Source organism: Bos taurus, chromosome 16 (genome assembly GCF_002263795.3).
Source record: "Bos taurus isolate L1 Dominette 01449 registration number 42190680 breed Hereford chromosome 16, ARS-UCD2.0, whole genome shotgun sequence".
Taxonomy (NCBI): domain Eukaryota; kingdom Metazoa; phylum Chordata; class Mammalia; order Artiodactyla; family Bovidae; genus Bos; species Bos taurus.
Window position 1 is genome coordinate 3,334,898 of NC_037343.1, and position 27,845 is coordinate 3,362,742.

Consider the following 27,845-nt stretch of genomic DNA (forward strand, 5'->3'; position numbering starts at 1 on the left):
CCTCCCGCCGGCGGGCGGGCGGGCGGGCGAAGCGGCACTCGGGCACCGCGCGCGCCCGCACCAGCAGCCGCGAGCCCGCCGGCCGGGGCCATGGGCTGCGACGTCCGGGTGTCGGGGCTGCTCCGCCGCAACCTGCAGCCCACGCTCACCTACTGGAGCGTCTTCTTCAGCTTCGGCCTGTGCATCGCCTTCCTGGGGCCCACGCTGCTGGACCTGCGCTGCCAGACGCGCAGCTCGCTGCCCGAGATCTCCTGGGTCTTCTTCTCGCAGCAGTTCTGCCTCCTGCTGGGCAGCGCCCTCGGGGGCGTCTTCAAGAGGACGTGAGTGCCAGCCCCCGGCCCTTCCCGTCGCCCTCGTTCTGCCTTCTGCGAGGCTCGCGCCGGGGGTCATCCCTGCCTCCGGAAGGCCGCCATCACCCCTCCCCGCCCCGCCAGCGGTGCCCTACCTTAGCCGGAGGGCTGCCTCCCTACCCCCTCTCCCCAGCTCTCTCCCCAAAACTCTCCGGAGACTGAAGGTGACTTTTGGATTATTTATTTGCCCTTTCTCATAGACCCAGCCCTCATCCTGCTTATCCCACCCCAACCCCCTAGGGAGAGTGGCAGCGAGCTCCCAAAGGCCGCGGGGTCGCCTCTGGCACAATCCGTTTGAGGTCTGTCCGTAGCCCCTGCCGCCGGGGGCGGAATTGGAAGTGAGGTGGCAGGAGAGGGACTGGACCTCAGGGGCTGTGCCCAGTGCCAGGGCTGGCTGCAGCTGGACAGAGTGCCCTGGGGCGGGCTCCGCTCAGATCCTGAGCTCCACAGCAGCCAACAAAGGGTGTCCCTTCCCCGGTGACCACTGGGCTGGTGGGTCCTGTGTGGTCCTGCTCCTGGGGGCGCCAGGGTTCCTGCATTGGCCTCTGCAGGCAGCACCCTTCTGGCTCTGAGACAAGCAGGACCTTAGCTCGGAGTTCACCGAAGGGGAGGTGCAGGGTGACCCACCCGTAGCTTAGTGAAGTGACCCTCCATCTCTGGCCTGGGGTCCCCCTCCGCTTCTCCCACCCCATGTTACTCCTGCCCGCTGTCTGCCCCAGGGCAGGGCTCTGAGCTCTGTCTGGCATGGCCCCCAGAGGCTCCCCTTTGCCTACTATTGCAGAGCCTCATTCTCCAGGCTTGAATTTGACAGGGCCACCTCCATGCAGCCCTTTGGAAAGGCGGCAGGATCCACTCTCCTGGGGCACCGGGGAGAGGAGACCCAAGCAGGGGCTGGATGACTTGCGAGCCAGAGGCTGCTGGAGGCGTCCCTAGTCGTGGCCTCTGGCTGGGTGGTTTCCTGGACTGCATGGCCTCAGACAAGCAGAAGCCTGGGAACCAAGCCACAGTGGAAGCCTCTGGGGGGATGTGGGGGTGGGATTCTGGGCCGCAGCTCTGCTCTTCAGCTCACTGCTACAAGTGTCTGTGAGGTGGGTCCCCTAGAGCTGATGGGGAGGAGCACAGTGTCCATGCATGGAGATCCCATTTATGCCACCCAGCTGACCAAACATCATCAATTCATGAGTGATTATCCCCATGGCCAAAATCCTCTTGTAAACCAAAGAAGTCTCCTCTTAAGAAGCAAGTATCCTTATGGACACTAGTGTTTCTGTGGGTTTTGTACAAGAGTGGATGTGTGGAGAACTCAGAAAATCTTAAGAAAAAGCTCAAGATTCTTTCTGATTCTGCCTACAGGTTTCATTAGAAATCATTCAGGGTATTTTTCTGTTTTTGTTTTTAAGTATTTTGACTTACAAAAGCTCCCTTACCTGGAACTTTTTAGAAACCTGTGTAGGGCAAAGAACAGGAAGGGGAATGAGGATAATTCTGAACGGCAGGTTGGCATGCCAGGATTTGTGAGAATAGCAAAGATACACACCCAATTGGGCCGGCTCTTCCTTACCTGCTCAGGACCTCCCTCAGGGCTCCTTACTCAACAAGGGGCTCTAAACAGGCAGTGGGAAGGGTCTTGGCACAGGAAACTGGCTCAGGGAAAAGGAGGATAATCATGGTAGCAATAATAATTTGTTTTTTTGAGCATTTAGGCCATGCCAAGCACTTACTTGGGCTTCTGAGGTGGCGTGGTGGTAAAGAATCCACCTGCTAATGCATGAGACACAGGTTCGATCCCTGGGTTGGGAAGATCACCTGGAGAAGGAAATGGCAATCCGGTCCAGTATTTTGCCAGGAATATTCCTTGGACAGAGGAGCCTGACAGGCTGTCAAAGAGTCAGGCATGGCTGAGCACACAAGCCTGTAACTTCTTTCTTAGTAACGTTCTTGTATCAACTCATTTAACCTTCACGACAATCCAGTAGATAAGGTCTATTATCTTCATTTTGTGCGGAAGGAGGCCAAATCACAGCGAGGTTAAGAAACATGCCCCAGGTCACAGAGCTATTAAGCTGGCCAGGATATGAACCCACACATTTGTGTCTAGAACCATATAGTTTGGAAATGCCTCTTGCTTTTTCATAAAAAAGCAAGCTGACTCATAGTAGTCAGCTTCAGCTCTGCAGGGTACAAGTTATACCGTATACTCTCCAGGCAGAGGCATACAGTCCATACTCATGGGCCGAGTATTCTTAAGCGGACACTCCCAGGGAGGAAACTGTGGCCTTCTGGGACCTCCTGCTGGGAGTGAGGGGTGGGGGTCGGGTAGGGCAGGGGCAGTATGTCCCATCTGTGATTCAGGTTTAAATTGTGAACCTCAGTCCTCCCACTGCAAGACAACATGTCCTAATCCTGTCCCTTGGTTAAGAGCAAAGTAGACGTCAGTGGAAGTAGAGGGAGGTCACAGGAGTGGCCTGTGCGCAGACAGGAGTCATCACCTACCTAGAAGAGCTGGACAGCTCATCACAATCCTCCATCCCTCAAAGCAAACAGAACCTCTGCCAGCCTGAAATTGGCCTCTCAGCCTCGACTCCTTGGGGCCTCACCAGAGCTAAAATGCTAATACGGCTGCTAGTGCTTTTCCGCTTAAGTGATTACTGCCAGTGTGCTGCTAGTTCTGCAGTGGGGGGAGTTGGTTTAACAAACTGGGACGGGAGGGCCAGCTGTTGCGAGGGAGTGAGGAAAGTGTGGGATGGCACACGCCAGGGAGGGGAGAGTCAGAGCAGCTCCTGCTCGGGTCCTGCCCAGTCCTTGGCCTGCACTGAGGAGCAGGGCTGAATTGGCTCTCTGGTTGCCTCCACGAGAATGTGCTCTGGAGGGACTGGGTGTGGAGAGCCTCAACATCAGCATGGGTGCAGAGGAGGGCAGGCGCCCTCTTCTTGGGGGGACCAGCTCTCCCTCTTTTCTGACACAGTTGGAGAGCTCGAAGCAAGCACTACATGTAGGCCGAGAGGGGAGAGGGGTGTGTTTAGGGCTAGAAGAAGCTGGACACAACCTTCCTTAGAGAAATCTTATCAAGAGCAGGAAACTTTTCAGAAAAAAACCCAAAGCCACCTAGCTGGCAGGGTGTGTAGATATGTGCTTTGTCAGACAGGAAGAAGGGGTGGGTATTTAGACAAAAGGTTGGGGTTTTGTTCCTGGTTTCACGGGGACCTGTCTTACAACCCTGGGCAGTTTGGGAGACCCCTTGATCTCAAAGATATCAGGGCAGATAAATGACTTTCAGAGCTTCCCCAAACTTTCCCCAGCCTTGCCTGGGTGTCTCCTCTGCGTGTGTGCTCTTAATTGAAGGCTTGAGTTCGTCTTCTCTTTGCTCTATTAACTATCTTTTTCTCTACCTTTCTTTTTTTCCCTCAATTTCTTACAAGTCCCACCTTCCCAAGACCCACCTCTGACTCTCCCTGCCCACTGCATGGAACCCGGTCTCCGTGGCCATTTCCCCAGGCCACTCTCTGACCTACTTCCCCAGGATGCTGGCTCCCCGCGGTCCTGGGAACACAGTGCGAAAGCCAGTCCCCTTCTCTGAGCCAGGCCCGGGTTGGTCTCCCATCTAGAAAGCCTCCTCCTCTCCCGCCAGCAGCTTGTCCACCTTCCAGCATGCAGCAGACCTGGGCTTGAAAAATCTGTCTCCACGGGAGATAGCATCTGGCCCAACAGTTTCACTCCTAGGTATATTCTTCAAAGAACTGAAAACATGTCCACACAAAAACTTGTACATGAATGTTCATAGCAGCATCCTATAGGATCATAGTGGCTATTCATAACAGCCAAATGTTTATCTGCAGATGGATGGGCAAACAAAATATGGTCTGTCCACACAATGGAATATGATTCAGTCATAAAAAGGCATGAAGAACTGACTCATCCAATAAGTGGGTGATCTTTGACAACGTTATGCTAAGTGAAAGAGGCCCGTCACAGGAGACCACTCTTATGGTGCCATTTTCATGAAAGTCCAGAGTTGGGAAAATCTTTAGAGACAGCAATGGCAACCCACTCCAGTACTCTTGCCTGAAAAATCCCATGGACGGAGGAGCATAGGCTGCAGTCCATGGAGTCGGACACGACTGAGCGTCTTCAATTTCATGCATTGGAGAAGGAAATGGCACCCCACTCCAGTACTCTTGCCTGGAAAATCCCATGGACGGAGGAGCCTGGTAGGCTCCAGTCCATGGGGTCACTAAGAGTCGGGAACGACTGAGCGACTTCACTTTCACTTTTCACTTTCACGCACTGGAGAAGGAAATGGCAACCCACTCCAGTGGTCTTGCCTGGAGAATCCCAGGGACGGGGGAGCCTGGTGGGCTGCCGTCTATGGGGTCGCACAGAGTCGGACACGACTGAAGCGATTTAGCTGCAGCTAGAGACAGAAGGTAAATGAGTAGTTTCTTAGGGCTAAGGGTTCGTGCAGAGAAGAACAGGGAGTGACTGCTAATGGGTGAAGGGTTTCTTCTGGGGGTGATATAAATGCTCGTAGATCATGGTGATGAGTTCATAACTCTGAATACATTTTTGAAAAAACACTTAATTGTGTGCTTTAAATAGACAGTTTATGGCATGTAAATTATCTCAATATTTTTTAATTAAAAAAAATCTCAAAACCCATCCTAGCCTTTAATTCAGTAATTTAAGAAATATCTCTTGAGCTAGACCCTGTTTTCAGGGTGAATATGACACAGGTCCCTGCTCCTAGGGTGCTTACATTCTGGAAGACTATTTTGGTGAGATGAAGGAAATAAAGCAAGGTAAGGATGTGGAGTTACAGAGTTGGGGTTACTTTAGCTCTGTGGGGAAGACCTCTCTGAGCTGACACCTGACTGCAGGAGAGAGCCGTGCAAGCAAAGAATGTGGGGAGAGGTGTTTCAGGCAGACAGGGCTACAAGTTTAACCGGTGTGCAGGGGGCACTCCGTGTGGGCCCAGCACCCGCCAGGCCAGGGGACGTCGTCGCGCGAGGGTGCTGCCCTGATCTGGGGCTAACAGGGCAGCTGCCTTTGGCTGAGATCCCTCCCAAGTCAGGCTCCCTTGTTCCTCCTTCAGGGTCCCCTCAGCCTTAGCAGAGGGTGTCAAACAGGCAGGGGTGTGAGTGTGGGGGTGACCCTGCTGGAGGGCTTTCCCCTGCCCCTCCTTCTGGGTGTCAGCCCTGCCCTTTCTCCCAGGCTGGAGCAGAGTCTGCAGCCCGCCCTTGCCCCTGTGGGGGTGGAGAAGGTCTGGATGCCTCTGACGCCTCCTGGGTCTGCCTTCTGCCCCTTGCCCTTCGGGGAGGAGCTTGTCCAAGGTGGACAGAGGGACTCCTTTGCAGTAGAACTGTGAAGGGAATGTGGCCGCATTCTTCCCCACACCCAGGCAGTCGGGGGTGGGACCCTGGCTGACATCTGCCTGTTCAAGCCCTTCCCCTGTTTCGGAGCCAGGCAGCCCCGCCTCTTATCACAGAACCAGAAAGGCCAGTGCAGGTGCACGGGGGGTCACAGGTGCCCTCTGGGCAAGGCCAAGCCCCGGGCTGAGCAGTCAGCCGTGCTCAAGGTCACGTGGCCAAGGGGGGCGGCAGCTCAGCACTGCCCGCCGAGAGGGCCTGACTCTGCTCCCGCCCCGGTCTGTACCTCCTGTGTGGGGCCGTTAATAAGTAACTTGGACATTTCTCCAGCTTCCTGAGGAAGGGCTCCCCAGACTGTCTTGGGGGACCGGGGCCCTTCTTTCCACTGGCCTGCACTGGCTTCAGAACCCAGGCCAGGGAGGGACAGGCAGTGACACCACACTGGCCTTCTCCCGGGTTGTGGTCAGAAGCTGGGTCCCCGCGGGGCCTGTCTCACACCTCTCTCATCTGGGCCCGCCTCCCGATGTGTAAAATGAGGGTAGGGCTCTTCGGTCCTTGGTGCCACTCTGGCAGTTTCCGGGCCAGCCTCGCAGGATCACCCGAGGGCCTGGCAGCGGGAACCAGGGGCAGGGCCGGGGATCAAGCAAGAGCTGGCTCCAAGCCTCTGACCCTGAATGCCAAGCGGGCTGGTGTGTCCCCCTGGGGCAGCCCGGGACCTGCAGGTGAGCTGCAGATGGCTGAACGAGGGAGGCGGACAGCTAAGCAGAGGGGGACAAGCGGACATCTCACTCCCTCCGCACAGGAGCCTTGCAAGGAGGCGCTCACCATCCTCGACGTACAGCAGAGAGAAACTGAGGCTCAGAAGGGCTAAGTGTAAATGCCTTGCCCCGAGCCACCCCCTGGGAACTGGCAAAGGTGGGCCTAGGACCAGTCTTCTGATTACAAACACATTCATGCTGCCAAAGCGGCAGTGACCTTGAAGAAAAGTGCAAAGTGTTAGTCGCTCAGTCGTGTCTTACTCTTTGCAACCCCATGCATTGTAGCCCGCCAGGCTCTGCTGTCCATGGAATTCTTCAGGCAAGAATCCTGGAGTGGGTTGCCACTCCCTTCTTGAGGGATCAAACGCAGGTATCGTGCATTGCAGGCAGATCTTTTACTCTCTGAGCCACCAGGGAATGACATTGTTATTCTGTAATTTTCAATTACCCACTTTCTTAGAAGCGACCCTTGACCAAATCATTGTGACCAGGCCAATTAGTATATTTCAGTCTGGCTCTAGGATGTCTCTAGGACTCCTTTTTTCCTGACAGCAACATTACCATCCTAAAGAAATTTGTTCAGGGTGATTTTTGGAATGACCGGGCACAGCCCCACTGAAACAGCTGGGGAGGGTGAGCGGCCTGGGATGCAAACCCAATGTTCGTTGAGTTGCAGCTGTCCCCGTTTCCTGGGAACTGGTCTTCACCCCCTGGCTGCCCCCACCCCACCCCACCCCAGGGTACCCCAGGAACCCAGCTGGCAGGCTGCAAGCCCAAACCACGGCCTGAGGTTGGCAGGAGCTGGCCTGGCTTGGCCCGGGGTTAGCAGAAGGGACTTCCCAGGCCAGCCTGCCTCCAGCCTTTCCTTTCCTCGAGTTCTCTTTCCATCCCTCTCTCCTGTCTGTCCCTGGGCCTGGGAACAAAAGGGCCCCCTCTGGATACTGAGTGTCCCTCTCTAGAACAGCAAAGTGAGAGGGTGCCCACTGGAGAGAGGAGAGGCCTGGCAGGGCTGCCCACTGGCCCCCAGCCCTTCTGAGCCCCAACCCTGTCTCCCGAGCCACCTGCTGTTTCACTCCGCACCTTCTGGCCACCTGGCCCTCTAGACTCTTTATCTCGTCACCTCTGTCTCCTTCTCTCTGTCACCACCATACCATAAGCCTGCTAACTGTCTCTGATCCCTTTGTCCAGGCCGTGCTGCATGGGGTGATAAGACAGGCCTTCCTCAAGCATACCCATCTCACTGGCAATATTTAGCAACCCCAGATCAAACACCTCAGGGATGGGGTCCAGGGACAGTCCAGCCGTGGGTCCCACAAAGAGCAGAAGGCAGCAGTTTCCTTAGGAAACTTGCGATGGAGCCAGCATTATCGGGAAGCAGTTGGAGCTCCCGGAACGCCAGCAGAGAGTCCACTAGGTTCTAGCGACTGTAGCCGTTTGCTGCGCTTTCTATGTGCAAGGCTCTGCAGAACCTGGCCTCATTCATGCTCCCCTCTCAGCCCGGCGGGGTCTGTGGCCCAGCACCTGCCTTTTTACGCACACAAGTGTGTGTGCACACTCCTCCATGGGAAAGCAGCATGGCGTAGGGAACAAGTCAGCAGCCCCGGGCGGCGGTTAGGTATCTGTCCACTGCTTTCTTAGCCCTCTCCTAACCGTCTCTGATCCCTCTCTGACCTTGGTTTCTTGTGAGTCACACGAGGCCCAGTTGCAAGGTCTAGCTCACAGCCTTGTCGTGTGCACCGAATGTCCTGGACGCTGTGAACAAGTGTCCTTGTTCTCATGCCCACCTAACGTTAGTTCTCCCTTCTTTCCCCATACCTTCCCACACTCCCGCCCCTCTCAGCTCACCGACCCCAGGTCAGGTGCCCCCAGGACTGTACTACAGGCTGCTTAACCACTCTCATCCTGGTTTTTCAAAACAGGAATGATAGTGTTTTTCCAGACAGCTTTAGGAGTAATACTTTAGGGTAATACTTTACCTTTTTGTACTCAGGGCATCTGTGCTTTACCAGAAAGTGGTGAGTGAGGAAGTGGCACTGCCAGGTCCATGGAGTAGCTCAGAGGGGAGACCTTGAGGAGGGGACAGGGACCCTCTGCTACCCCTGAAGTCAGGCCACCCCGGAGGCTGCCCAGTCAGTCTTGTGCAGGGAAAGGAAGGGGAGAGAGCTGTCTGAGAGGCCTGTTGGCCTGCGAGGTGTGGGCGTCTTCTCTGTGCCAGTACCAGGAGACGACCCAGCGGGAAGCAGGAAGCAGAAGCACGTGAAGCTCGGGGAGCAGGCGGCTGTCCGTGCTGGAGGCCAGGGGTGCGGGGGGAGCAGGACGCTGGCTGGGGTGGGGACCCGAGCCGGCCTGCCCACAGCATGACCGCCTCTTGCTGCCCTTCTGGCGGCTCAGCCTCCCCTGTCTTCTCACACACAGCTCTGAGCTGGGAGTTGGCAGGGGTCACAATGGGTAGACTAGCCTGCAAACAAGAAAACGAAGAAATAACGACCCACTGCTATCAGCAGAGCCCTTCTGATAAGGGATTTAATCAAAGATGGAACGAGATGAAAACAGCGCCAACAGGGTCACAGGCAAGAACTCCTAGGAAAGGACAGTCTGAGGGGTCTTTTGAGGCCTCTCGCTTGTCGTCAGTGAGCTGGAAATGCAGGTCTTGACGTGTAAATACTGACTCTCACTAACCCCCTTGACCCTCCAGGTCTGGAGAGCCAGATGGAGGTGCCTAGGGCTCTCCAACTTCTCATAATCTGAGGTGCTTCCTCTACAAGCCCTCCCTTCCAGAACCTTCTTCTGCCCACTCTCCTCACCCCCCTGCCCCCACCTTAGCCTTTCAGACTGGCCCCAGAAAACACGAGGCTTCCTTCCTTTCTCGAGAGTCTGGTTGCTGGGCAGGTGCACCCGAAAGATCTCGACAAAGCCGCAGGCTTCCATGCAGTGTTCACTCACTCAGCAGCTGCTCTGGGCTCCTCTGGGAAAAGCTCTCCACCCAGACACCGTTCCGTGGGGAAGGCTGAGGGCCTCGCTTCTGGACACTTGCTGGGCACGTAGAAGGGTCACCAGATTACCCAGATACCCAGGCTGAGGGCTTGGTTTGGGCAGCTTGGGCCTGGCGCCTGCAGAGGGCCCGGTGTGCCCTACATCTGTGTGTTGCGGGGGTCTGGCTGCCCTCCCGGGCCCACCTCCAGCCTCACATACGTGGCACAGCTCCCTGGAGATGCTCAGAACCAATTCACCCCACACCTTCCCTGAGAGGGATGGAGGTATCTTCGCATCATAATTGTTTATCAGCAAACAGTTTAAAGTAAATGATGCAAGATCACTTTTGTAAGTCCAATAATAGCAATTATGCTTTGTGAAGCGTCCCTCACATGGTTCTCACGGCCACCCTGCGCGGCAGGGACTATCACTGGAGGAGACCCAGACATCTTGCCCACAACCTATAGCTAATAAGCGAGAGAGCGCCACAGCTCCCCTCACCCTCGGACCAGAGGATGAGAGGAATGTCTCGGCTTCCCTGGGGACCTACCCAGTGAGTAGATGGGGCTGGGGGGGTCCTCACGCGAAGGGCTGCAGCCCCGTCCACTGACCTCGCCCCCCACCCTGCAGCCTGGCCCAGTCGCTGTGGGCCCTCTTCACCTCCTCCCTGGCCATCTCCCTGGTGTTCGCCACCATCCCCTTCTGCCGGGACGTGGAGGTGCTGGCCTCCGTCATGGCACTGGCCGGCCTGGCCATGGGCTGCATCGACACCGTGGCCAACATGCAGCTGGTGAGGATCTACCAGAAGGACTCGGCCGTCTTCCTCCAGGTGAGCCCTCGGCGGGCCTGGGGCTGGGGCGGGGCAGGGCGGGACTCAAAGGAGCTTCCTCAGCCCTCTCCGCGGGCCGAGTGTCCCTTCCTCACGGCCAGGACGGTGACCTGGAAAGAGCAGCAGGGTCAAGTTCAGAGTGACCACTTCCAGCTGGGCCATACTGGCTGTTATCTCTGGACTTGGATGTCTACATCTCTAAAACGGGGTAATGACCATTGTGCTCAGAGAGTCACAGGAATCTAAGTGCTAATGAGAAAAGGCTCTTTGTAAATTGGGAAGAAGTGTGATGGAAGGACTTGCTGTTCTCTCGTCTCCTCCTGTGTTTCTTCTTACATCCTTCTCCTCCCTGTTGCCCAGGACTCTAGTCCAGCCCTTCCCTTTATCAAGCCTTCTTCCCTTTGGGGTGTTACCTGGTGGATTCTAGCATGCGGATAGCCCCAGCTGAGGGTTAAGCTTTGGGAAAGAAGGGAGGGAGGGAGGGGTTGGTCACTGTCACCAAGTTATCTCAAGCAGGAAGGTGGGGACAGGAACTTCACTCCTCACCCCTCCTGCCTCCCACCCGCTGCTGCTCCCAGGCAGGGGCTCCCCAGATGGGACACGCCGGGGGGTCATGCAAAGCCTGAGCCATGCCTTCACCACCCCCAATTCTCTTCCCCCGCAGGTTCTCCATTTCTTTGTGGGCTTTGGTGCACTGCTGAGCCCTCTCATCGCCGACCCTTTCCTGTCTGAGGCCAACTGCTTGCCTGCCAATAGCACAGCCAATGCCACCTCTGTGTTCCATGCCTCCAGGGTCCTGGGCCGCCAGCACCCTGAGGCCCAGCCTCGGTCCAACCGGACGCTGCCTGGGCTGCCCTCGCAGGACGGGGCAGGGACCCGTGTGTCCTATGCCTTCTGGATTATGGCCCTGATCAACGTGAGTGCCCCTGGGCAGGGTTGGGTGAGGGCTAGTGGACAGTTCCCTACCAGTCCATACCAGCTCCCAGTACAGATTCTTCTGTTTCTGAGAAATGGACTGGGGCTGAGATATGCCTTCAGGAAGATGGGAGAGCCGACCCCCAGAGATGAATCCTGACCACAAGGAGTGCAGGAGGTCACCTCTAAGGCCCTTCGGTTGTGGCATCCTGGGATTGCGATTCTCCAAGGAGGTAAACAGTGAGCAGGTTTAGCACCATCACATCAGGGTCAACTTCCAAGTCCTCGGAGCTCCCTTAAGGCAACCAGCTCTCCTCCTCCACGGGCAGGCGCAATGGACCCTGGGACAGAGCCCTGCAGAACACGCCAGGCTCCCCTCTGGGGTCCTCAGTCACTAGTGGGCTTCTCCTGTTCCTGCTATGAGGTGGGCCCCCGTGGAGGCTGGAGGATGGACAAAATGACCTCCAAGGGGCCCCACGTGATGTGGCTGCCCTGGTGGGGACAGAATAGGGAGACCACCGCATGGTGGCCGGGGCGGATCCCAGGGCTCTCTGCACCCCAGCTCGCATGCTCCTCTGCCAAGTCAGGGCTGACTCGCACTTGGCTGGAAACCCCCCGGGGCCCTGCAGCCTAGGTCAGCCCAGGCTGGGGCCAGAGGGAGAGGATGGGGAACCCCCACCAGCTCCTGGCCAGCTTAGGGCCGATGGCTGGAAGCAGCAGGGGCAGGCTCTGGGGTGGGGGTGGTCTGCCCCCATGGGGTGGAGGTGCAACAGGCCCTGGGGTGGGGGGTTGGAGGTGCAGCAGGCGCTGGGGTGGGGGGGGGTGGAGGTGCAGCAGGCGCTGGGGTGGGGGTGGTCCGCCCGGCCGTGGGGTAGAGGTGGAGCAGGCCCTGGGGTGGGGGGTTGGAGGTGCAGCAGGCGCTGGGGTTGGGGGGGTGGAAAATGGAGCAGGTGCTGGGGTGGGTGTGGTCCGCCCGGCCGTGGGGTGCAGGTGCAGCAGGCGCTGGGGTTGGGGGGTGGCGGTGCAGCAGGCGCTGGGGCGGGGGTGGTCCACCCGGCCGTGGGGTGGAGGTGGAGCAGGCCCTGGGGTGGGGGGTTGGAGGTGCAGCAGGCGCTGGGGTCGGGGGGGTGGAGGTGGAGCAGGCGCTGGGGCGGGGGTGGTCCGTCTGGCCGTGGGATGGAGGTGCCTCATAGTTTATCAGCCTGATTTGGAGTCTGCTAGTCTTGTCACCCATCCCAAGGCAGGCAGGCCAGGCCTCAGAGTGGCGCCATACAGGTAGCATTGAAAGAGGCCTTTGAGGACACCCAGTCCCACTAAACAGTCAGACCGTCACTGGCTCCAGGGCCTGATAAAGGGGCCAGTGAGAGACTTGACCAGGCTGGAACCCTGACTTCCGGCACAAGCCCCTCCCAGCTGCCTTGTAATCAACTGCTCATTTCCCTTCTCTTTTGTAACTTTCCCTGTACCAGAGTCCTCACGGGAAGGCCTCAGAAGTGCACCCCTCTCCCTCTGCTCCTTCTGTTTTCTTCCCATGCCCATCATTGTTTGGGGAACAATGCAGCTTTGGGCCTTGTCCTCCAAGGGGGACCTAGGAAGGCAGAGTGCCCTGTCAGTACAATGTCAAGGCTGAGACTCTGGGACCAGGAGGCCGGAACGTCCAGCCAGCTTAAGCCTGAGGTCTGTTTTCTCTTGCTCCACGAGGTACAGACTGGAGGCACTTTGTTTGCTGCAGGATTTCCGGACTTTTTCCATTGGTTTGTGTCTGAAGATAAACAGTCCACCCCAGAAGAGAATGGGCTAAGCATGCATGTGGGCAAATGCAAACACACAGGCCAGCCCACCTGGCATCCTCTGACCTTTAAAGTGGAGCCTCTCTTTCCTGAATGGGCTCCTAATAAAGACCCAGTGTGTTCCTGCTGGCAACATCAGCCAACCCTGGTGAAGTCCTTCCCACCACCCACCTCTCTGGAAAGCCCAGCCTGAGTGAGCACACCTCTTTTACAGCTGTTTCCCCTTGGCCTTCTCCCAGGCATTCTGCTGCCACAGGGCTCTGCATGTGGGTTTCCTGTTTCCCCCATCAGACTGGAGAGAGGGCTTCACCTCCCGCATCAGACCCAGGACTCCGGAGGCAAGGGCCATCTCCTCCATTCAGGCCCAGTTTATTGCTCTAATGCTGCTGGGGTGTGCCTGACTGACATTAATAAGTGGAAGGAGGCTTCCAAGGTGCCCCCAGGGAGGTGCCAGCACAGAGGTGGTGTTTAGGTGACTTGGGGAAATGCCTGTGTGAGCCAGCCTGTCTCCAGGCAAGGTAGAGGCTTGCCCAGGGCAGTGCCAGGCAGAGGCTGGCAGCTAGCTGATGTCTGCGCCAGCTTTGCCTGTGAGCCCCGAGGAGCCTATTGGCCCCTGGGACACTTCTACAGCTCCCTGGGCTTCTTCTTCTGAAGCAAAAGGAGCCGGGATGCAGTTACAGCAGGAAGGGCAGAGGTTAGACTTGACGAAGGACTTCCTGGCAGCAAGGGTGGTTAGACACAGGCAAGGCACCTGAGGGAGGCGGTGGAGGCAACTCCAGGAGAGGAGACATTTCTCATTGCTCTGGGGAGTTCGTAAAACCTAAGCGACTTAACACAAACATCAGTCAGCCTGACTCTGGGCTCTGCGTGCGTGTTGCTCGTAGCATGTATTTCTCAATCTAAAGGAGTCCCTGCCTCTGTTTACCTTGAGGGCAGTCCCTATGCTTTTGTGAGGTATATCACCCAGAACAGCCCCTGACATGGAGATAGCACTGGTCAGAATCAGGATGCCTAGGTGCCAGTCTAATTCTGCCTCAAGTCAGCTGTGTGGCCCGCACTAATGCTCTCAGACCTTCCCACTGCAGCAGGTTTAGACTAAGATAACTCTGAGCCTCAGGTGCCCCACCTGGAAAGTAGGTTTAATGATTTCCCCCAGCACGTTTTACAGAATTGTGATGAACAAAAGCCAAACTCCTTTCTAAAGCATCACATGCTCTACCAGCGTGAATGAGTGTGAGGGGCCATTTCCAGCCCTGCTCAGGACAAGGATGTTGGAAAGGAGTTTATCTCTTGCACGTCCTGTGCCAGCAGAGGCCCCATGTGAGTCCAAGCTTCGTGTGTGAGAAGCACCTGTCTCAGGGAAATGACTGCGGTTGAAGTCTGGCAGCAATTACAGCAAGCCTGCAGGGGTCGAGGCACCTCGCTATCTGAGCTGGGGTTGGCTCTCAGGGGACGCCCTGTGGAAGGAGCCGTCGTCTCCCAGGACCGTGCAGACCTTGGCCACACAGCCAGGCGGAGGGGGTGCAGCAGGCCTGGCTGGGAAACGGGCCGACTGGCGGGGCACGGGCTCTCCTGACCCTCTGCTCACCCCCAGCTCCCGGTGCCCTTGGCTGTGCTGCATCTGCTGTCCAAAGAGCGCCTGCTGGCCTGCTGCCCTCAGAGGAGGCCCCTGCTGCTGTCCGCGGACGAGCTCACCCTGGAGACACAGCCTCCTGAGAAGGAAGACGCATCCTCGCTGTCCCCCAAGTTCCACCCAGGTGGGGGCTCTAAGGAACCCTCAGGCTCAAGGCCCCGTTCCAAGGCTCCCCTGCTAAGCCCTTCTGCCCAGAGGGCGGACGTGGATCACAGGTGGTAATGGCTGGGAAAAAACCCTTGGCCCTGCTGGTCTCGGGGTGTGGGGAGGGGCAAGAGATGGAGCAAACGGGCCAGGAGGAGAGGACAGCAGCTCCCGCCCCCTCCCTGCCTCACCCTGGCAGTGTGACCTCAGGCACCCTGCCTGTGTGACCTCGGGCACGCTGCCTGGCCTCTCGGAGCCCTGCTTCCAACCGCCCTGCGAAACGGATGGGGGCTGTCCTCATGAGCCGTCGGAAGGTGGGAGGCAGGAAGTGGTCTCCTTTCTGCCAGAACTGAGACCTGTCCCCCATTCCTGTGTCCTGTCCAGGGCACGAGGACCTGTTCAGCTGCTGCCAGAGGAAGAACTTCAGAGGGGTCCCTTCTTCCTTCTTCGCCATCCACATCACAGCCGCCCTGGTCCTGTTCATGACCGACGGGCTGACGGTGAGCCTGCCCTCGGAGGGCGCCCCTCATGGGGCACCCCCTGAGCCTCAAGTCCGGGCATGGAGAGAGAAAGGAGGTGGATCAAGGTTTCCTAGAGACCGCACCTCTAGTACAGTCGATCCAAGTGTTTAAACCCAGTATAAGTCCCAGGGAAGAGCCTCTCTAGAACTGAATACAGCCTCTTGGAACTATGGTCTTCTGTGTCGTTCTGTTTTTATTTTCATGAACCCTGTGGATAGGAGACTCTGGTGTGTTACATTTTTTTCAAAGGGGCAGTGCCTGGTTCCCCCAGGTAGAGGTCATGCCATATAGACGCTAGGGCTTTCTGCTTCCTGGAACACATTCCAAGCCTCGGCCTCTCAAGCCGCGTGGTAAACAAGCTGCAGGCAGTGTCCGGGCCCAGCTAGCTGTTCGGGCCACCAGTGACCTCTGTTACTCTATTTACTGCCTTTCTCCAGAAACCTCTGCAGGATTAGATTAGGACCGTTTGCAGCAGCTGCTTGATTAACTGGTTGCCATATGAGGGACTCTCCAAAGAAAAGGCCCTAAAGGCCTAGATGACCTGGTAGAAAGTACTCGTGACAGAACTGGTTGACTTCCAACGCTCAGTGTGACCTTGGGCAAGTCACTTCCCTCCACCCTTTCATCTGTAAAATGAGATGCCTGGACACACCTTTTTTAGCTGCAGTACCCTTCCTTTAGCAAAAAACCTTCTGTGGAATCCTCCTAAACGGGGCATGTGGTGAAACTCTGCTCTGGCTGAGGGGGGTGGAGCCTGCCTGCCTGCCTGGACCCTGTGGGGCTCCTCTGGGGCCCAGACACGCCTTCCTGAGCCCCCGGCTCCCGCGGGCACCGTCTGCCCGCTGTGCCGCCCAGGTTCCAGCCTCAGCTCAGGCCTACAGGCGCCGGGTGGAGCAGGGCCGGTCCCCACCGGCCCAGACCACACCTGCCCGGCTGGGGACACTGCAGGTGTGCTCAGCGGGACCCATCTCCCCACAGGGCGCATACTCTGCCTTCGTGTACAGCTATGCGGTGGAGAAGCCGCTGTCCGTGGGACACAAGGTGGCCGGTTACCTCCCCAGCCTCTTCTGGGGCTTCATCACCCTGGGCCGGCTCATCTCCATTCCTGTCTCCTCCAGAGTGAAGCCAGTCACCATGGTTTTCATCAATGTGGTAAGCGGCCCCTTTCACTCCTTGGAGACCCAGAAGAACCGTTCACCCTGTGCCACAGCCCTGCCCCAGGACACCTTCTCAGACTGGACTGTGCCCCAGGTTGTGGGGTTGGGGGGGATGTCGGCGTACAAGGCTGGGAAAGAGATGCTGGGGTGGAAACCCAAGGCGTGAGGCCCACTTGCATGGTCTTGGAAAAGCCCTTTCCTCTCTCTGGGGCTCGGACTTTGTACCCACTGAAGAAAGAGGCTATGGGAAGTGACTGGTGCTGTGTCAGGAGCAGCTCCCTGCTGACAGCCTGCTGGATGAGGAGGGAAGCAGTGCTGACCTCGATCCTCCCTGGTTCACCCTGGTGCCCAGGGGGGTCAGAGCGCTGTGGCCGGCAGAGGCACCATCTCGGGGATGGCGCCTGGGAATCTGCATCTTGCAGCTCTCCCAAAGTGGCACGTAGAATGACCTTCAAGGAGCTAGTCTCTCTGGAGGTCTGGGCCTGAGAGGTGGTTAAAACTTTTCGTCCTGATGTGTATCCCTGCCACCACCTATGACAAAGGGTCCAGATTACAGATTCCTATAAGGTGGTTTAGCCCAACTTCTGACCAGGGCTCAAATCACCTCTATAATACCGCTTCCAAGGGGCCCCAAAGTCTGTCTAAATACCCCTAGTGAATGGAAACTCACCACCTCTCCAAGAAGTCCAATCCACTGTCAGAATGTACTTTCTTGAGTTTCTAGAGAAGAGAGGGTTGGGAAATAATGTAGAGGCTCTTGCCTGGAGAATTCCCATGGACAGAGGAGCCTGGCAGGCTACAGTCCACGGGGTTGCAAGAGTCGGACACGACTGAGTGACTAAACCACCACCACCACCACCATAGAGGCCAAAGGTCATGAGCCCCAAGAAAGGCCCTTGGATTCGGCCTTGTGCTGACTGATAACTTAAAAGAAAGAACTTTTGTTCAATGTAGCTGGGAGGTGGGGGTGGCGTAGAAGCCAACCTCAAGGAGTTGAGGGTGGGAATTCCCTGGTGGTGCGGGTTAGTGGTGAGGACTCGTTGCTTCTACTGCAGGGGGCATGGATTTGATGGGGGCTGAGAGCAGGGAAGGGAAGGGAGAGGGAGAGAAGGAAGTAGACGTGTGAGGATTATAAATATGTCTGAGCTGAACAGGCTTGTTTGACAAGAGTTGGGTGGTGTGGGTGCGTTTGCAGGCAGAGGAGAAAGGGAGGGAGCCTGTGACGACACCGTGTCAGAGGGAATGCGAATGGGGAGGCCGGGGAGAGGCGAGGGGCTGGAGGGCAGCGTGCTAAGCTCAGGAAGAAGAGGTCCAGTTCTGTGGAGAGGGGGTGGAGCATTGCAGGTCCCCCCGGAGGAGAAGATGAAGGTACAGAGGCTGCTGGTGGCCTGGCTCTCCAGCACACGAGGCCAGATGCTTAAAGACAGAGTGACTCTGGGTTTGGGAGAAAGCAGGAAGTTGGAGGCCTCCACAGGACTCAGGCACTGGCAATAAACTCACCCGGGGTGCTGGATTTAAAGAGGAAAATCAGATTCCTCGGTCCAGCTCAGACTTGGTGAATCTGAATGTCCAGGGGTAGGGGCTAGCAATCTATATGGTCAACAGACAGCCGGGGGTGGGGGTCGGAGTTGGCAGGGGCGGTGTTCCTGTCTGTCATCAAGAAGTTTGGAAAAACACTATCCTACAGCAAGTGATTCCCAAATACATTAGCCCCCTCACCCCTGCTGAGGTGCTTTTGGAATATACAGATTCCTGGGCCCCGGCCCCGGGGAGTGGGGGAGGAGTGGAGTGGAACCCGGGTGTCTAAGTTGTTTTTAAGCTCTTCAGGTACTTTTCTTGGGCAGGTTGCTGGGACCATAGCTGAACCGCCCTGAACAGGCTGCAGCTGCCAAGTCTCAAATTCACCGCGGTTTCTTCCCAGATTCCGCTCCGTTTTAAATTAAGGGTTATTCTGCTCTTGATGTTCTCCTGGATCTCAGCAGTCACTCACAGGTTGATGAGCACACACGCTCTGTGCGGGGCCCTGCAGGGAACGGCTGGGCTGCCGCGTTCTCTAAGAGGAGCTCTCTGTGTTTAGGGCGCTTCCAGTTGGCTAGGGAAGAGGATGGGGAGAGGGAGTCTGTGTCCTGGCTGGAAGGCAAGGCGAGGGTGAGGGGCTGGTAGGCAGCTGGGGAGCGGGCTGAGCGCCAGTCTGCTCCCCGGCTGGCGGGCGGGGCACGCCGAGTGGCGGCGGAGTTGCTAATTTGCCCTGGCATCCTGCGTCTTCTGTCAATCAGGCTAAAATAAGAGAGTGACGTGGGATTTGTTGTTGTTGTTGCCACACCTCGCAACATGTGGGATCTTAGTTCCCCATCCAGGGATCAAACACAGCCCCCCCCCCAATTCCCCGCCCCCCCCCCCCCGCCCCCGGCTATGGAAGCTCAGGTTCTGAACCGCTGGACCGCCAGCGAAGTCCTGAGTTAGGTGTTTTTCAAACGTGCCAAGTGTAGCGATTCTCAGGTGACTCCTGGAGGCCTGGTGCAAGCGGAGGGGAGCAGGAGGAGAACGCCCCTTAAGCTTGCGCGGCTCCTCGCCCTCCTCTCTCCGGGTCTCTCCTGTCCTCCGCGTTCTCCTTCCTTGGCAGACGCCAGCTGGGAAAGGTGCAGTTCCCGCGCACTCCACAGGGCCGTGCCCTAGTCACACAGCCCGCCAGGGGCCAGGAGGCGTTTCTCATGTCTGGAGACGGACAGGCTTTCCTTTCTCAGCGGCCACCCAGCTGCTCCCCAGCTCCTCAGCGCCCCCTTCTCTGCTGTGACAGGTCGGCGTGGTGGCGACGTACCTGGTGCTTCTTGTTTTCTCGCATAACGTGGTCTTCCTGTTCGTGGGGACGGCCAGCCTGGGTCTGTCCCTCAGCAGCACCTTCCCCAGCATGCTGGCCTACACCGAGGACGTGCTGCAGTACAGAGGTGAGCCCCTCCTTCCTCCGCCTTCACCCTCTCCCTGGGGCCTTCCAGCCAGAAGGTCCCCGCCCACCTCCTCACTGCCTGAATGTGGGAAAGGCTCATAAACCGTGTTGTTCCGACCAGCATGGCCCCCTTCTTTCAACATATGGTGGTGGATGGTGAGATTTCAGACCACAGACCAGCAGTGAGCACCTCTTCCCCATCTTCTTTTTCCCCATAGTGGTTGTTGTTGGTGGTGGTGGTTTAGTCGCTCAGTCCACCCTGTGTGACCTGGACTGTAGCCTGCCAGGCTCCTCTGTCCATGGGATTTTCCAGGCAAGAATACTGGAGTGGACTGCCATTTCCTTCTCCAGGGGATCTTCCTGACCCAGGGATCGAACCCAAGTCTCCTGCATTGCAGGCAGATTCGTTACCAACCGAGCATGTTACACAGCTGGCATTTTGTGTAACATGCATGTGCTGGAAATTCCAAGTTCAAGGAAAAGCAAATATGCATGGGAAGAATTATAGCACAGGGAAAGGGTTTTATAACTTATCAGTAAAAGTAGCTCCTTGCTTTGTTTTCTTGTGGATGTTGTTGGAAACAGAGGATTGGGACAATGACTCCACATCTGATTCAGGGTTGTGACATGGCTTCTTTGAAAACCTCTGATTCTCTGAACTAATCTTCCCTTTCTGTAGCTTCCCAAGTGTGCATAGCAAAGATCTTTTTCAGAAAAACAAGTTAATTAAAAATAATTATGTTTTGAACATTTAATGTTACCCTCAGACACAATCAGAGATTCCCTAGAGTGTTGGAAAACCACCACTAAAGATGAGTGATTTCTTTGGAGCAGGAGTGGGGGCAGTTGGTGTCTGGGGGGCTGGGGTGTGGGGCAAGACGGGATCAGAGCAATTAGTGCTACAGCCCACCCATCCGCTGAGCTGATTCTGAGACCAGGATCCTTGAAATCCCAAACTTCAAAGAAGTAAATGAAGGAATGAGCTGATGTGGGTATCACACGTCACCTAGTATATCCCAAGAGGTTAAAGGGATCAACAAATGTTAGAGTTTAATGATAATAACAATGTTATGTTGGTTGGTTCTGCTGCAGATAATCACTCAATCCCTCCTCTTTTCTCACCATCCTTGCCTTGGTTCAGGCCTTTATCAACCTCTCACCTGCTTGGAATAGTTAATGGAGCCCACCTTTTCGTAATTTCTGATCACCCCCATCCGTGCCGTGGCAGCTCTTGGCTTGTCTCCTGGCCTTCCGATTTGCCTTCATCAGAGGTTCTCAATGTGGTTCCACATTCAAATCACCCAGAGCCCTTGTAAACAGAGCCTGGGTTTCATCTCCACACAGTCTGATGTACTCGAGCTGCCTGGTGATGGTAACGTGTAGCCAGGGTGAGGGCCACTTCCTGGGCCACCACCCTCTGCAGATGCAGAGGGACCACTTGGAAATGCAGAGCTGCTCACAGTCCTCACGCCTTCCTCCGGAGCTCTCTCCCTTTCTGCAGCCACCCTGCCTGCTTCCCCTCAGAGGCTGCCTCATTCAATCACCTGCCATCCCCTGACGGCACAAAACCCTGCCATCCCCCGATGGCACAAAACCCGCTGTCCATCTCCACCGTTTCCCGCAGTGGGGACCCTCGCCTGGAACGCCCTCTCATCTGCCTGCTGGTGCCCCCACCTTCACACCCTCAGGAGCCTCTCTGACCCCACTGGGAAGGCAAGCCCCCTCCTTGTCCCCGCCCCGTCTCGCCTGTCGGTCCCACCTCGAGACCTTCATCCTAACATTATCTGCTGCTTCTCGACATGCACCCTAAGTGCACCAGCAAGGGACGGAGGCAAGAAGGCTGCTTTGAGGTCAGCAGCCTTGCCTCCCTACCTTCTGGCTTTGTCACCTTGTGCAATTCATCTTCCTCCCCCCTTCCTTTTAGCGTTGTTCTGTGCGTTAGAGGGCACGCAAAGCTCCTGACTCAGCAGCGTAAGGTGCTCACAGGTGCTCAGTATAGGTGTTAACTCGGATGAGTCACCTGAGTGCCCTCAGGGTTTAGCACAGTACCTGCTGCATAGACGGTACTGAGAGGTTTCTGATTGTCTGAGGAGAGCAGACACTCACACGGGTGCTAGGGACCATCTAGAGACAGGCTCACGGAGGGGACAGAGGACTGAGCTGGCCCAGGGTGGGTCAAGTCACAAGAGCAAGGGCGTGCTGGAGAAGGGAGGGGCAGGGCAGTGGGCAGTGTGAGAGCGAAGGCTGAGACGGGGGGACACCTACGTGGGAAGAACGGGGGCCTGGAATGCCAGAGGAGATGATGCTGATCTCTGAGTGTCTAGCATATGTTGGTGCTGGCGACAGGCAGTGATACAGGCCGCTGAACTAAAATTCAAGGTGCGGCCTCTCTAGTGGGCTTCCAGTCTGTGAGGGAGGCTGCCTGGCAGCCAGGGCGGGCGGAGGGGGCGCTACACGAGAGCCGGGAGCAGGGGACAGAGGGAGCACAGAGGAACAGCAGCTAATCCAGGTTCAGGGCTGGGGGAGATGATAATGAAGGCAGTCTCCAATGACGAATGAATTTTCCAGACCAAGAGGAGGAGGAGGAGTGTTCAGGAGAGGGTGAAGGCGCGTGTCAGAAGCTGGCTATGAGCGTGTGTGCAGATTAGCAGACTCAGGAGTCTCTCCTGGCAGGAAGGTGGATTGTGAGCAGACAGTGTGACAGTCTGAGCTTGCAGTGGGGCAAGGTGATGAGGGCCCATTCAAGCCACATTAAAGCATCTGCCCTGACCCTGACGGCAGGGTGAGTGAGGGTTTAAGCAGAGAACCGGCATGGTGTTGAGGCTTTACTGTGGGCAGCGCTGTGCTGAGCGCTCACATGTGTTTGCGTCAGGGTTATCCACACAACAGCCCTGAGGAGATCCCATGCCCGTTTTACCAAAGAGACGGGGAAGGAATTGCCTGAGGTCTTGTAGTAAGTAGGTGGTGGAGCAGGCTTGGAACCCAGGTCTGACTCTGAAGCTTGGGCTCTGAAGGTCTGTGCCACGTGGCCAGGTTGATCAGAAGCTGGCTGATTAGTGCAATGCCAGGGAGTGAGGCCTGCCTGGCAGAGGAGAGAGGGAATCTTCCTGGAAAAGTAGTTGGTGTTCACATTGGGAAGGGCCCTGAATGCCAGGCTAAGCAACTTGGAATAAATGCTGAAGATAATCGTGAGTAACTGAAGGTTTCAAAACAGGGAAATAATATAATGGCAGACCCAAGCATGGTGAAGGGCTCACATCTGAGAAACCTCAGGAGTCCACCTGGATTATGCCAGCGGATATGTCTCCTTAACTTGCCATCACTAAGCCCCATCCTTCTCTCCTGCTCAGGCTGTGCGACCACAGTGCTGGTGACAGGCGCGGGCATCGGAGAGATGGTCCTCCAGATGCTGGTCGGCTCGGTATGTCGGGAGACCCAGGGCGGGGGGATGAGGGGTGCGGCCCTCCAGGCGGTGAGAAGATGTGGCCAGCCCCTCCTGAACCCGGCTGTCCCTTCCCCGGGCCTCCCGCACGGCAGGCAGGGCCCCACTCCGTCTGTGTCGCCTGTTTCCGCTTCTGAGCCACCCCTGGAAGCTGAGCCTCCAAATGCGGGAGTGGAGATGTGAAGGGCCACGAGGCATGGTCCAAAGCAAACACAAGCCGTGTCTGGGAGCGGGGCCAGGGGCCCCGTGGGAACGTTTAACTCTCAGAGCCCGGGACAGGCTTGGGCTGCAGGCCCAAGAATGGAGTTCCTTTCCATCCCCCTAACCCCCCATTCCCTGCCCTACCTCTCCTCACCTCTGGCCACCCTACAAAGGGCCCAGTTTTCCTGCACGACTCCTGCCTGATCAAGGGCCAAGTCGCCCAGTTCTCTTCAAACATACCCACGTTTCATTTGTTCAGCAGGGGAAAAAAAAAACCCATCTGCTTTTTAGGGTAGACTATAATGTAGATATTGTGATGCTTGTTTTTAGAGAGGATACTGAAACTCAGAAATTAAGCGACTTGCCCTCAGTCACACTTCTAATAACCAACAGAGATGATGTCCAGAGTTAGGCCTTTCAGTCCCTGAAACCCCTCTAACCACTGCTTGATTCTCCTCTCCCTTCGCGCTGCTGGACCAGGGGAAGAGCGCTCCCTTAGGACACCCCCTGCGTCGAAATGAGGTGGCACCTGGGCTTCACCACAGTGGAATCTAGTGCAGGAAGACATGAGGGGTACAGAGGAAACGTGCTAAGTGCTAAAGCTGGGGATGGGCCCATGGGAACTCCATAAAACACACTGGCGTATGTTTTACATTTTCCATAATAAAAGGATATATATATGTACATATATACACACCTTCTCGGCAGAGTTCTGCTCAGGGCCTGTGGGTACAGAAACACCTAATATGACTGGAGTTTTAAGGAAGAGATGGAGATTTTCAAAGCGTCCAGGACGTAGGGCTGAAAGGGACTGCAGGGGTCAGCGGGTCCAACCGCTGCCGCACAGCAGGATTTCTGCTACCTCCAGAAACATAACCTTGAAACGAGGCCAAGATGTCCCTCCTACCTGTGTTTCTGTCTATAGGTGTGGCGGGCCTGAACTTGACTGAAAAACCTGCCACGGCCTGAGAAGGCGCTTCCTCCAATACATCTTCATGTGAGGTTTTGATGGCCTGTATCTCTGTGTTTTCCCCTTTGGCAGATATTCCAGGCTCAGGGCAGCTATAGTTTCCTGGTCTGTGGTGTGATCTTTGGTGGCTTGGCTTTTACCTTCTATATCTTGCTCCTGTTTTTCCACAGGATGCACCCTGGACTCTCATCAGGTAAGGAAAGAATCTATTTCTACACAAGAGGAGGAAAAGAGAGCAGGGGGGTGTGTGGGAGATGCCGTGGATCTTAGCACGCCACAAATGATGTTCTGTTCCAAGTAAAATGCGAGGAAATGTTTATTTTTCTACAGCTTCCTTTCCCCCTTCCTGCTTTGCCCTGCGATTGTCCGCTCTGGGCTCCCAGGGCTGGAGGGAGCGGGAGAGGCTGACTCACGGCTTCTCCGTCAGGAGCGGGCCATGGTCTGTGACCTGGCTTCCTGCATCCCACCAGGCCCGGGGACCATGGGCCAAGAATCGCTTTCCAGCCTGGGCCGAGCACTGAGAGGCAGAGCCTGCCTCCTTGGCTGGAACTTGGCCCAGAAGCCTAATTGGTCATCTCTTTGCAGTCTGGGATTTGACTCCAGTCCAACTCTCTTTCTCAAAAAGAAGTCCTCAGGCCAAGTGGCACAGAAAAGCTTGTTCAGGACAGAGGCACCCCCTAAGAATAGTCTCGCTCCTGGAGCCCCCAGGCAGGGGAAGTCCCAAAGCTATTTTCACAACCCTGAAACCTCACTTGCCTTTCCACCCAGAGCTCTCAAAATCCCAGCAACTGAACCAGCTGTGCATGTAGCCAATTCTTAAGAGAAGGTGCCCAGGCAAACCCTCCTCCTCATCAGTGAAAGCAAAATACCCCTCACAAAGACTGAAGGGCCACAGCCTCAGCCCTGTCCCTCAGTAGGTGGACATACGTTCCCTTTAAACATCAGTGTGAGGGCCCCAGTCAGCACCCGCTGCAGCCTTGAGCCGGAGGTGGTAGGACCCGTGTGGTCCAGTCCAACCTCAGGCACGGTGCCTTCAGTTAAGCCACCGTTCAAGAAAGATTTGCTGAATATCCAAGGAGTAACACTTAAGGAGTTCCCTGTTCACAAAAGACAAAAAGCAGTATATATTTCCCAAGCCCTAGACACTAGTCTCAACAAACTGCCTCGACCAACTAGCTTGCCAGAATTAGTAGGTCTAACTTTCCACTTGGCTCCCTGATGTGAGCCAGTGAATAGCAGGGAAACAAAAAGCCTGGGTAAGGTCTTGGAGTAAATAAGGGCTAATCAGAGCTGCTGCAACGTGCTACCTGTCTTCTCTCTCTGGTAGGTCCTACTCGAGACAAAGCACTTGGAATGGAGAGCCTGGAGAGCTACCAGAGGTAGAGCTAGGAGGCGGAGGCAGGTGAAGACGTCCAGTCTCCTGAGCAGCAGCTCAGCTCAAAGGGCTTAAGAAGCCAGGGTGGCAGCAGAGGCACCTCTCGACTCCTTGGTTCTCATCTTCACTGATACTGGGTGGGGTAAAAGAAATTAAATTGAGTTCTGTACCCGGACCTCCCTGGGCAAATCATTAGATGTTTACCTGGCTGTTCAAGTTGCTCTCCTCTTCCCTGGCTCAGACTTTTGGTGAGAGTGAGTCAAGATACTCAGCTGGAAAGGAAGATAACGAGACGCTTCATCCATTGGCCACCTTCTGCATGAACCACACCCTGAGTTTGAAGATCACTCTTGGTTGAAGTTTGAAAAAATAAGTTGAAATTATAAAGAGCAATGATCATTGCTATATATAGACAGATTTTAAGTTAATCAAAACAAACCCCAGGTTATTCCTTGGCATGCTCAAAGGACTGTGCTTTTACTTATTAATCGTCCAAAATCCCTCCAACCCCTGCTATCAGTAGTTCATCTATAGTCTAAAACATCGAAAGGAAAGTTGAATCTTGCTACCTTTGGGACACTAATTCAGTGGTATGCTGGGCTAGCTCATACCAGCTTATAAAAGCCAATTGTTAAGTTTTCATTTTGAGAGCTAGTTGTTAAACATAGCTATTATTTAAAATTAGAGAAATTTATTGCCTTTGTTTTTTAATGTAATTTATAACTACTCAGATGGTAATGGAGAAGGAAATGGCAAGCCACTCCAGTATTCGTGCCTGGAGAATCTCATGGACAGAGGAGCCTGGCAGGCTACAGTCCATAGGGTCGCACAGAGTTGGACACAACTGCAGTGACTTTGCACGCACGCACTCAGATGGTAAAGGATCTGCCTGCAATGCAGGAGGCTCGAGTTCAATCCCTGGGTCAGAAGCATCCCTGGAGAGTGGAATGGCAACCCACTCCAGCATTCTTGCCTGGAGAATTCCATGGACAGAGGAGCCTGGCAGGCTACGATCCATGGGGTTGCAAAGAGTCAGACATAACTGAGCAACTAACACTTTCACTCAAAAGATATCATTTCTTAATTTTTTTATACCTATGCTCTTGAGGCTTATTTATTGTACCTGCAGGGTAGAAATACTATATAAAGGTATCCTTCGGTGTATATCTTTCCAATTCCACTTTCAGTGATAACAGGTTAGTGGCTTGAGATCAGCCATGGTGAGAGTATTTATGGTGAGAAATTGGCAAAATCATGACTTTATTGTCTCCTTGGAGAATCATCTGATAAACATTTATCAGCATACCACTGCTAATCACCAATGCTAATTGGTCCAGAAGCTGTCTGAGAGAATGGGATGGAGCTTCTGCTTTTCTTGCTGACATTGAATAGCTTAGAAAAGGCACAGAAACAGTACTAAGAATTTCTCAAAAAATATCTAATTTAAACTGTACATCTTCCATAGGGGAAAAAAAACTATACCACGTCAGAGTTCTTTTCTTTAACAAAACCTGGATGACTGAACACCTTGAGCTGTGCAGTATAGTGAAAGCAGTTCAGTCAAGGAGTACCAACTCTTGTCCAGATCAAGTCCTGCAGTCACAGAGAATGCAGACTCAGCAACCTGGAGGAGCTCGGAGTGCGCAGACTTCTGGAAGCAGTGAAACCGCCGCCACAGGGGCTCTCTGTTAGTTTACCTGCACTTCCTCTGTGTAAATACAAATGTATGCATATAAATATGCAGAATAAGTGGGTCATGGCTCTCAATAACCTGTCCAGGTGGAGCATTTACCTGCCCCACACTAAAAGGCTTATCCTGGAACCATAAGCATGGTCATGTAAGCCAGCTCCATCTGCCCTCCGCGTGGTGATGAGAACCTGGCTAGAGAGAGAATCCTGATTCAAGCCCTGGCCTCAACTTGTGGACGTGTGGCCCTGCACAGATCACTGAGGCCCTTCCAGCCTTGCTTTCTGTACCTGTAAAGTGATATTTCTAAAAGAACACTACCCTACCTCAAAGGAATTCCGAAAGAATTAAGTAAATTTGTGTAAAGCAATTATATGCCTGACATAGAAATTTGCTTAAAAATGGTGAGCCATTTTTATTTTGAAAACCCCCTCATTAGCAGCTTAGAAACTGTTCATATGTTTGGTATGTATTTACTGTAAATCAAAAGATTCAAAATCTTTTGAAAGCTGGTGGCCTAGGGGTATAGTTTTAACTATGTCCATAAATACTTATTTTATGACAGCCAAATTTATGTATGTGCGATCTAACCTTACTGAGTGACTGACCTGGGGAAGAAGAAAGCAGCTATATTTTCCTTGTGTTTTTCCAAGAAAACATCCTTTTCATACAGATTTAGAAGAATCAATGGTTATATCTAAGGTGATCATGATTAAATTTGTGAATATAAAAAACAAGACTGAAACCAATCTAAGAGTATCTTTCCTAAAATAAAATATTTTAAATTTAATAA

General features: G+C 55.0%; 1 protein-coding gene and 1 long non-coding RNA gene across 3 annotated transcripts in view; one reads left to right on the top strand and one right to left on the bottom strand.

Annotated features, from left to right (window-relative positions):
* The window catches only part of LOC112441812 (uncharacterized), a 57,347-nt gene extending 57,111 nt beyond the window's left edge, over positions 1-236 (bottom strand). The window contains exon 1 of the long non-coding RNA XR_003029679.2: positions 150-236. This is a non-coding gene — a long non-coding RNA (uncharacterized lncRNA). The remainder of the gene's footprint in view (positions 1-149) is intronic.
* MFSD4A (major facilitator superfamily domain containing 4A) lies at positions 23-27,845 on the top strand. Of its 2 annotated transcripts, XM_024976654.2 has the most exons (10): positions 23-320; positions 10,075-10,273; positions 10,938-11,189; positions 14,573-14,735; positions 15,140-15,255; positions 16,255-16,428; positions 19,231-19,378; positions 22,728-22,798; positions 24,063-24,183; positions 25,318-27,845. In XM_024976654.2, exons 1-10 carry the CDS (start codon positions 91-93, stop codon positions 25,371-25,373), a joined length of 1,530 nt encoding a protein of 509 aa, XP_024832422.1. In that variant the 5' UTR covers positions 23-90; the 3' UTR covers positions 25,374-27,845. The 2 variants fall into 2 exon arrangements, with proteins under 2 accessions (XP_024832422.1, XP_024832423.1); XM_024976655.2 differs by lacking the exons at positions 24,063-24,183; positions 25,318-27,845 and adding an exon at positions 23,946-24,055.